The sequence below is a fragment of the Fukomys damarensis genome, unplaced genomic scaffold, assembly GCF_012274545.1.
Source record: "Fukomys damarensis isolate Sample0158 unplaced genomic scaffold, DMR_v1.0_HiC HiC_scaffold_10, whole genome shotgun sequence".
NCBI classification, from domain to species: domain Eukaryota; kingdom Metazoa; phylum Chordata; class Mammalia; order Rodentia; family Bathyergidae; genus Fukomys; species Fukomys damarensis.
The window spans coordinates 35892269-35901354 of NW_022900922.1; the positions used below are offsets into that span (position 1 = coordinate 35892269).

At 51.0% G+C, this 9086-nt stretch overlaps 1 protein-coding gene across 1 annotated transcript in view; it reads left to right on the forward strand.

The window, feature by feature from the left end:
- Slc22a23 (solute carrier family 22 member 23) overlaps positions 1–9086 on the forward strand; it is a 145949-nt gene that overhangs the window by 2735 nt on the left and 134128 nt on the right. Inside the window, exon 3 of the mRNA XM_010623060.2 lies at positions 5–443. Coding sequence (XP_010621362.1) covers positions 5–443 — 439 coding nt within the window. The remainder of the gene's footprint in view (positions 1–4; positions 444–9086) is intronic.

A 9086-nucleotide genomic window follows, 5' to 3' on the forward strand; every position in this document is an offset into this window, starting at 1 on the left:
CCGCCCCGAGCCTCCTGTTGCTGGACTACGACGGGTCGGTGCTGCCCTTCCTCGGGGGTCTGGGCGGGGGCTACCAGCGGACCCTCGTGCTGCTCACCTGGATCCCCGCGCTGTTCATCGGCTTCAGCCAGTTCTCGGACTCTTTCCTCCTGGACCAGCCCAACTTCTCGTGCCGCGGGGCCGGCAAAGGCTCCGAGCTGGCAGGGGCCACCGTGACCGGCCACTGGGGCGACCTGGGCAACTGGACCAGCCCCCCGACCACCCCCTTCTCCACTGCCGCCTGGGGGGCCCCGGGCAACGGAAGCGACAGCAGCGGCGCGGACGGGGGCGACACGCCACCCCTCCCGTCCCCTCCAGACGAGGGGGACAACGCCTCCAACTGCGACTGCCACGAGTGGGACTACGGCATCCGCACCGGCCTCGTCCAGAACGTGGTCACCAAGGTGAGGGCTGCGAGCGCCCCATGCCCCGCCCGTCCTTCTCAGGAGCCTTGTGCCCTCCTCTTTCGCCCCCACCTTCCCTCCCGCCCTCTCCTGCAAACCCGGGTTCCAGCCAGAGCCAGAAGGGACCGGCGCTAGCCTGTGTTTACGTGAGCCCCATCCCACACATACTGCATCCCCTGTCCCGCGGTCAGATGCAGGCACTGGGGCTGGAGCCGTGACACTGCGCCCTGCGTCCTGCGGGCACCTCAGCTGTCCTGACCCACGCTCCCACTCCTGTCCGGCGTCCCTCCCCCATGCTGCCCACCCAGCAGGTGAGGCCCTGCCCTGTCCCCAGCTCCCCAGGACTCGCCCCATTCAAGGATTCAAGGTCTGCCTGTTGGTCGGAGCCAGGATCCGGGCTGTGTTCTCACGGGTCAGCTGTCCCCACATCTCCCACAAAGAAATCCATGAAAAATAGTGTCCTGTCCTCACAGGTTCCTCTACCTGGTGACCTTAGCCACCCCACACTGGGTTTGGACAGAGACTATACAACCCACAAAACAGCAGAAGTTACAGCCAGAGGGCAAAGGGTTTTTGAAAATTCCCTTCTGCCCCCACCGAAGGCTCCGCACCCCTGTCGCGTTTAGTCCTCTCCAAAGACCCTTTTGACTTTGCCACCCAAGGGTGCCCTCCAGTGCCTTCTCAGGACTTTAGTAGATGCGCTGGGGTATAGGAAGGGTGCTGGGAAGAGTCCAGGGCCACTCTGTTCTTGCACAGCAGCCGCTTTGGGCTGAGGAATGGAGGCCGGCAAGATTTTCCCGGCCTCCACTTGCTCTTGAGCCGGGTGGCTCCCTTTGCAGAGCTGTGGCACTGTGTGCTGCAGTATTGGTGAGACGCTGTCGGCCTAAAAACAGACAGGCCGCGCTGCCAAGCTGTTGCCCTCAAGGTCTAAGTGTTCTGATTTTCTTCACACAGGAGAGGTGATATGCCAACTCATCATGTTATTTGTGCGCCGATTTTTGTGGGGATTTTTTTTGCCCCTTGTGTAATTTTAAATAATGCAGAAGGAAATGTAGACTCCCCCAGCCCCGACGGCTGGAGAGTTCTGGGCAGTGTTAAATGCTTTGTCTCCATGTGAGGATGGAACCTACAGCTTATCGTGCTCAATGGGCATGCACCACCCTCCCCCCACGCGTGTTAGTAAACAGCTGTAGTCATGGATGTGTAAGACGAAACTCTTACATCATCACAGCCGTTGTCTCAGTTTTGTACCAACCAGGCCAGAAAGCAGTGTCCTGTGGGACGGCCTCGCCCAGCTGTCCCGGCTGCACTGCTGGGTGATGGGAGATGTCTGGGATCGCCTTGACCCCCGCTCCCCATAGCATCTCCCTTCCAAAGGTTTTTCTGTGACTGATTCCCATTTATAGAAAGCATGAATATTTCTTTTTCTTTTTTTTTCTCTCTCTCTCTCTTTTTTTTTTTTGCTTAGCACCACACAAAAATTCAGAACAATGACTGTGTCACCATGTGTATCTGTCAGATTTGGGATTTGGCAACATTTTCAAGTATTTTAAGTGCCTTTCTAGAGCAGAGGGAGAAGAAAGGATCAAAGGAGTGTGTAGAGAGTGCTTTGTCCTAGGGTCACAAAAGGAGCTATTTGAAAGTGAGGAGGTGGAGAAGAGTGTGTTACCTTCGCTGTGGGGACCAGGAAACAGCTACTGTACTCTGCCAAGCATTGTGGGAAGAGAGAACAAAAATAGTTCCTGAAAATGAACTACATTGGAAAGCTGGGCACTTTGAAAATCAGCACCAAGAGGGTCCCGAGCAGCCCGGATGTGCGTGGATCCTCTGGGTTGCTGGACAACAAGTGGCCCTGGGAACCATAATAAGGTGCGTTTGCTCATGAAGACTAGAAAGGACATATTGATTTCCATGGACAAATGCAGTTCTAAATAAAAGTCTGTCCTTCCATAGTGTGCTGTAACCAATGCTTTAAAGAGCTTCTTAAAGCACATTTCAGCACCGAGGCAGACGTTTTCTGCTTGTGGTGGTGTTCATAGGACAAGGCCCAGGTGCGGATGTGGAAAGGGTTCTGTGAGGGATACGGGGTCCCAGGGTCAGGCGCCTGGCAGCCTTATTGGCAAGGGGAGGCAGAAGTCGGGGAGGGTTTGGCCTCTGTGGCTGGATGAGAGTTGAGGGTCAGAGAAGCTGGCACTTGTCCCCTTTTCCCATTCCGTACCACGACGTCCCTGGTGAATGAGCGCAGCAGTGCCATTATCTTTCAACCCAGTTTTGGCCGGTGGACAAGATGCAGCACAATATGCCCTTCCCTGCTCCTAGGTGTCAAGTGGGGATGGAGAGATGGAGATCTGAGTCAGGGACAGTGCCCACCCTCTGTCTCCTTCCGGGTCAGGTCGTGAGCCAGAGGGAGTCCCAGGTTGCCACAGGTGAAGGACCTGAGAGCAGCCAAGCTCCTCGCTCTGCCTCTGTCCCTGACCCACAGCTCATGCCTTCCTCAGAGCCGTCCATCTTGGGCAGCCCGTCAGCTCTTCTTAGTAGAGTCGTGTGTTTTTGGTGAAGAAGACTCGGGTTCTCTCGTGCCTGTTTGTACTGATTGCTCCTCAGAGTGATTGATTTTCTTTTCTTCATAGAATGCTTTTTTGATAGCTTCTTTCCTGGATGAAAAATGTCCACCTATTTCAGCCACCCAGTGTACGCGGCCAGGCTGCATCAGTCTCTTAAGCACAGTTTGGAATCAGCCAGCAGGCCTGAGGAGCCCCCTAGAGGGTGGAAGGATGGGTGCCCCTCGCCTCCCCTCACAGAACCTGCAGGGGTTTTGTAGATGCGCCATCGCCATCCCAAGGTCAAGGTCCTGAGGCCACCAATTCACTTTCATGAGGTCGCAGAGTAGAGATGATTCTGCCTGGGTGCATGTGGTGTGCTGCTCAACTTCAGGGCCATCTGAATCATTTGGAGAAGTAAATCTCTCGTTGGCATCCTCCTTCCTTCATTCCTTCCTTCCTTCCTTCCTTCCTTCCTTCCTTCCTTCCTTCCTTCCTCTCTCCCTCTCTCTCTTTCTCTCTCTTCTCTTGCTTTGGTCCCAATTTTTTTAATCTGTATGAGAATTTGCATGGCAGAACCAACAATGCCTTTAAAATAAATAACAGCAGCAATAATAATATCCCCTCTCTTTGGTTCAGGCTTACATAGTTTTTGAAACATTTTTGTCATGAACTACTTCCTTTAAGAATAATAACGCAAGGTCGGTCCTCACACAGGGCCATATCCCTGATTATGAATCAGTGAACGCCGATTTGAGCGGGCCGCGTTTTTAACACAGGACCCAGATATCCAACTTCCTAGTGACTCTCCCGGCTCCCTGCTGTTGGCTTTTCACCTCTGGGGAAAGGTGCTGTCCACGTCTTCCAGAGGGGAGTCAGGCTCGAGCCACCATCGCATAGAAAGCAGCCTCTGTGGACCCAAGGACAGCGGGTCTGGACTCTGGCTACTGGCTTCCTGTCTCCGTGCTGCAGTCCCATGCAAACCTACTCTCAGGCACTTCTGAGATTTTCGTTTTTCAAAAGGTTTTAAAAGAGCGCCACAGATTTAAATGTGTTGCTCGTTTGACTTCACATGGTTTGTTCTGCATCATCTAGAGTGAGTCTTTGTTGATTCTGACCCTCGCTCTGCTCTTGCATGATCTCTAGGCTCTGCCAGGGATCAACGCCAACCACCTGCCCAAGGCCCACTTCTCCACATCTGAAGTTAGATGGTTTTCATCTTTAATCTGCTGATTTTTCTTCTATTCTCAGGAGTTTGTAAAGATTTCTGACCTTTATCCTGAAAGTTGTTTAATATGCTGGGAAGTAATTTGTATCCTTTTTCTAACAGTTATTTAATGTGACTTCAGTACAATTTAATTAAGACTAAAAATAATTACTATCATTGCAATGGTAATATTTTTTTAAATAGCCCACGATGCTACTGTCCCTGCCTAATAACCAGATTTCACTTTTGAAATGCTTTGCACATATATATATTTTTATATAGTCAACCAAAGTGTTCAAGGCAGAGTGGAATCTGCTTCGAATGGATGCCACACTAAAAACATTTGTCCGAGTCCTCAGAAGGATTGTCAGTGTTTGATATTTTTGTGGATTTACTAAAATTTCTTAAAGTCTTTTCCTAATGCTCACCAAGTGCCATTAGATTGCTGTGTCTGGTGTAGGTAACTCAGCAGCGGACATCTTTGTGCAACTCTGTTTTTAAAAACTTATCATAACAGATAATGTGTGTGCGTGGTTCAGAGTATGCAAGGTGAGCAGGACAGGGCTTGCTCTGCCTCCACTTTCCTCTTCAGAAGCAACCAGGGTTACCAGTTTCTCACGTGTACTTTCCAGAATATTTTATCCTCATTTATATATTTTCTTTTTATAAATAGTAGCATACTACATGCATTGTTATTTGCTTTTTTCACCTGTGACAGCGAGGGATGGATGTAAATGTAGAGAGAAGCCCTCATTCTTTTTTATGTCTGTGTAATATTCCACTGCCTGGGCTATAATTTATTTAGCTAGTTATCTACTAAGAAGGCATTATGGTTGTTTCTACTCTTATATATATACATACATATATATATGTATGTATGTATATACATACATATATATGATCTATGCTAATATATATAAAACATATGCTTATATATGTATGTATACACACACACACACACACACACATATATATATATATATACATGTATTTATATATAATGTGTGATGAAATCCTGGCATGTGTGAACATTTGCACATGTGCATGAAGTTCTTAGAAGTAGGAGGATCCACAGAGCCTGCACTTTTATTCTTCTGGATGCTATACAAGCACTCTGTACATCAGTTTATACTTTTTAGCATTTACACTTTCACCAATAATCTGTGTGGTCCTCCTGTCCTCCGTATCCTCCTTGACCCAGGAAATCTTCGGACTTAGACATGTTTGCTAGTTTGATATGTGGGAAATTAAGCAAGGTCATCTCTCTAATTTGTGCTTCTCTTAGCAGGAGGGTTAAACCATCTTCTTGCAAGCTTTTGAGCTTTTGGCATTTCTTTTTCTCTACCCTGTCTCTCTGTGTCTCTCTTTAATGTATGTGTGTTGGGGAGTATTATTTTTCCATGCACCGCATGCTTCAAATAAATGAATCATTTTGGGTGTTTGCTGCTTGTCTTTTGGTTTTGTTTATGGTGTGTATGTTCTGCACAAACTTTTGGTTTGGATAGGGTCAAATGAATTAGTCTTTTCTTCTATGATTTCTGGATTTTGTGTTAGATTAAGGGCTTCCATAGTCCTGGATATTGGGATGAAAAAGAATCCCATGTTTTTCTTCCCATCTTTATGACCTCATTTTCTCTTTATTTTGGTGTGGAAGGGCCTGTGTTTTGTTTCTGTTGAGCTATGAGAGTGAACTGCTAGAAAGTGATATCACCAGGATTTAAGGCACACTTTGCCTCACTCAAAACAATGCCACCAACATTGACCTCAGCAGTGGCCCCAACAGTGCACAGATCGGTTGCTGAGCCGTCGTGAAGCTCCTTCTGCCTCCTTTTGGGAGACGGCACTGTTCTTGGGCTGTGGGCCTCGTTTCCGTCTTTGTCTTCTTGTTTTAAACTATTTGGGTTGTTCTTGTTGCTGTTGTAACTAGCTGCTTTAAAACTCTTTTTTTTGTCTTTAACATTCTTTGCAAGTTGCAATTCATTCAGCTTTTAGTGTGAGGGGCGGCTGAGTCCAGTGTGGTGTCATTTAAGAGCACCATGGACTTTCTGAGCACTCATCGGGCCCCCGGTGCGGCTGGTGGTTGCTGGAGCCAGTGTGGCTGCTGTGGGCAGTGTGCACCCCACACTCTGCCTGGGACCAAGGCCGGGCTGGCAGCAGGCCGGGCCATGGTGGGAGTCCTTCTGCCCTGCAAGTGGGCAGATGCTAACATCAGGCCTTGCATTCTCTTCACAGAGCCAGTTGTTGGGCTGATGAGTGTCACCCTGGGTTACACTTTTTGGTCCCCCGAGCTTTCCTTCTTTCACTCTTTCCTGTAACGGCTCTGTGTGAGTTGGGCCTTGTGTTGTGTTTTGGGGAGGCAATGATCAGAGAAAATAAGCAGTGAAGTTTCTGCAGACCTTGCGGATGAATGAGGGAGGCACGCAGCTAAGTGACCAAATAATAAGCTTTTAATTACAAAGCAAGTTAAGTTTGGAAAGAAAGGGAAATGAGAGGCCAGAACCAAAGAACCCAAGCTAGACTGCAGTGTGTGAGAAACTGACTCTACAGTGGGTTGTGAGATTTGGGTGTGGTGGGAGTGAAAGGCAAATAGGAGGGTGGGTATGTGTGATTTCCAGTGAGCAAACAGCATTTGCAAGGGCCCTGTGGCATGGGATCCGTGATCGTTGTGGGTAAGGGAATGAGGGATGAAAATGGCTTTTCAGCCATGCAAAGAACTTTTCCTCTAATTTCAGAGCAAGGGGAAGCCATCAAGGAGTAGGAGCAGAGTGGGTGATGTGACGTGGTGAGAATTCTTATTTTTGAAAAATCTCTGTAGCTGCAGTGTGAAAATGGATGGGGTGGGATGTGTGGAGAGGACCGGGGAAAGCAGCGAGGCCTGCACAAGATGTCAGCCTTGCACACCGGGCTGGCAGGGGAGGCAGACACCCTGGGGCCTGAGCCAGAGCACTGCCATGCCGTGCAAGTCCCGAAGGTCACAGCCCCAGGCAGGCAAGGGAGAGCACAGGTGCCCACTCTGGGAAGCCAGGCCTCTGGAAGGGAGCAGGAAGTCATGATGGGAGCTCCAGACCAGGTTGGACTTCGGCACCTGGGGGCCGGCGAGGCAGCCTGAAACCTGTACCCCAGGCACGGATGGGGCCCTGGTTCATGGGAGCCTTCGCACCTGTGCTTTTGCCCTCTTTTCCAAGAAAGAAGGTGCTGTTTAAATTCCCACTGCAGCAGACCATCAGGTGTGGGAAACAGGGCCAGAATACTTCCCATCACCCAGAACCTACTTCTCTAAATGCCTGAGTGAGGCAAACATCTCCACAGCTTTAGATTCACAGAAGACTGAGTTGAGGGCCACCGACTTGTCCCAAACCACCAGCCCAGGAGGGTTCGAGTCCGGTTCTCACCACACTGAGTCCTAGAGGCCACCAGTAGGGTGGGGCCCTGGATACCAGGTCCTGGGTGGATGTGTGGGTGGCCGAGGAGCTGGGTGTGGTTATTTTGTGGCTTCCCCAGACTTCTCTCTGGGAAGATCAATCTCTGCCCTCTCTGTCTTTTTAGCGCCCCCCCATAGGCTCCTGCCTCATCATTTTTGGGGGGTAGGAGGGTTAAGACAGGGTCTCTGTATGAAACCCTGGCTGGCCTTGAACTCGGGGTGATCTTCCATCCTCAGCCTCCCGTGTGCTGGGATTACGTGTGGACACCACACTGCTATGAACACCTCGGGGCCCAGACTCACCTGCTGCAATGGAAACCCGCCTGCCTCACTTTGTTGCTTGATGCTCCCTCCAGGTGAACTGTCACCCCCCAGGCATGCGCCCCCTGTTCCGCCCCTCTCCCGTAGGGGACCTCCCTGAGCTCCAGGCCAGTCTCCTTGGAACACCTTGGTCCCCATCCTTCAGCCCTTTGGTTCCTGTTTATCCTTCCTGCCAGAACCCAGCTGTCAGGTAATCTGGTTGGTGTCAGGTCTGTCCCCGCCCCACCCCAGAGTCATGGACCCGACCCGCAAGGTCAACACTGCTAGAAATTGAGCTCATTTGGACTCTGTGTCACGAAGACCTCAGGAGCGTGTGGGTTCAGCAGGCGTGGGCTTATCTCAGATGTGCCCTTTTACCTGCTTCCTCCTTGGCAGGGTGGGACAGGTGGAGAACACCTGGGCAGGGCCAACTGGCCCTGGCACCCGGCCACCAGGAGGCACCTGGGAAATCTGGGGCATGGGAGGGTGAGTCATAGATGGAGGAGCTGCCAGGGCACTGGGGGGCTGTGGGCCTCGGCACATCTGTCCCTGGAGAACCTGGGGCCCTGTGTCCGGGGCCACCTGAGGAGCTGGGAGCCTCGAGGGTTCTCTGGCTGTTTTGTGGGGCTCAGCTCTGAAACAGAACAGCCATGGCCCAGAGGCTGGAACTTACAAAGAGGAGTCCATGGTAACAGCGGGGAACAGAGCCAATCTCAGGGAGAGGCTGGAGGGGGTGCCCTTCCCCCAGGTAGTGCCACCCTTCCCACTGAGGCTCTGGGGAGTTTTACCGGGCTGCAGGGCTCTTTGATGGGGGAGTGGGGTGCTGGGCATCTTGCGCCATTCTTTGTTCCGAGGGGCTGCCTCAGTGGCAGTCATTCCGGGGGAAGCAACTCTCCCTCTCAACAAACAGCCTGGAGGCAGGGGTTTTGGGGATGGGGAGCTGTTTCTAGGAAAGGGGCCCGTGGCTCTGACTTGTGTAAAGTGGTTTCCTCTCAAAAAAACCATTGCTGTGATAGAGCCCTCCAGCCTGTTCATTTGCATCTTTTGGTTACAAGTACCAAAGCTAAATTTCAGATTAAACTAACAAAATAGAGAAGTATATCACACAGATGCAGGCATGGGATCCGAGCATGTCACAGAGCAGGGCCAGGTCTTCTGGAAGCCCTGGCTACACT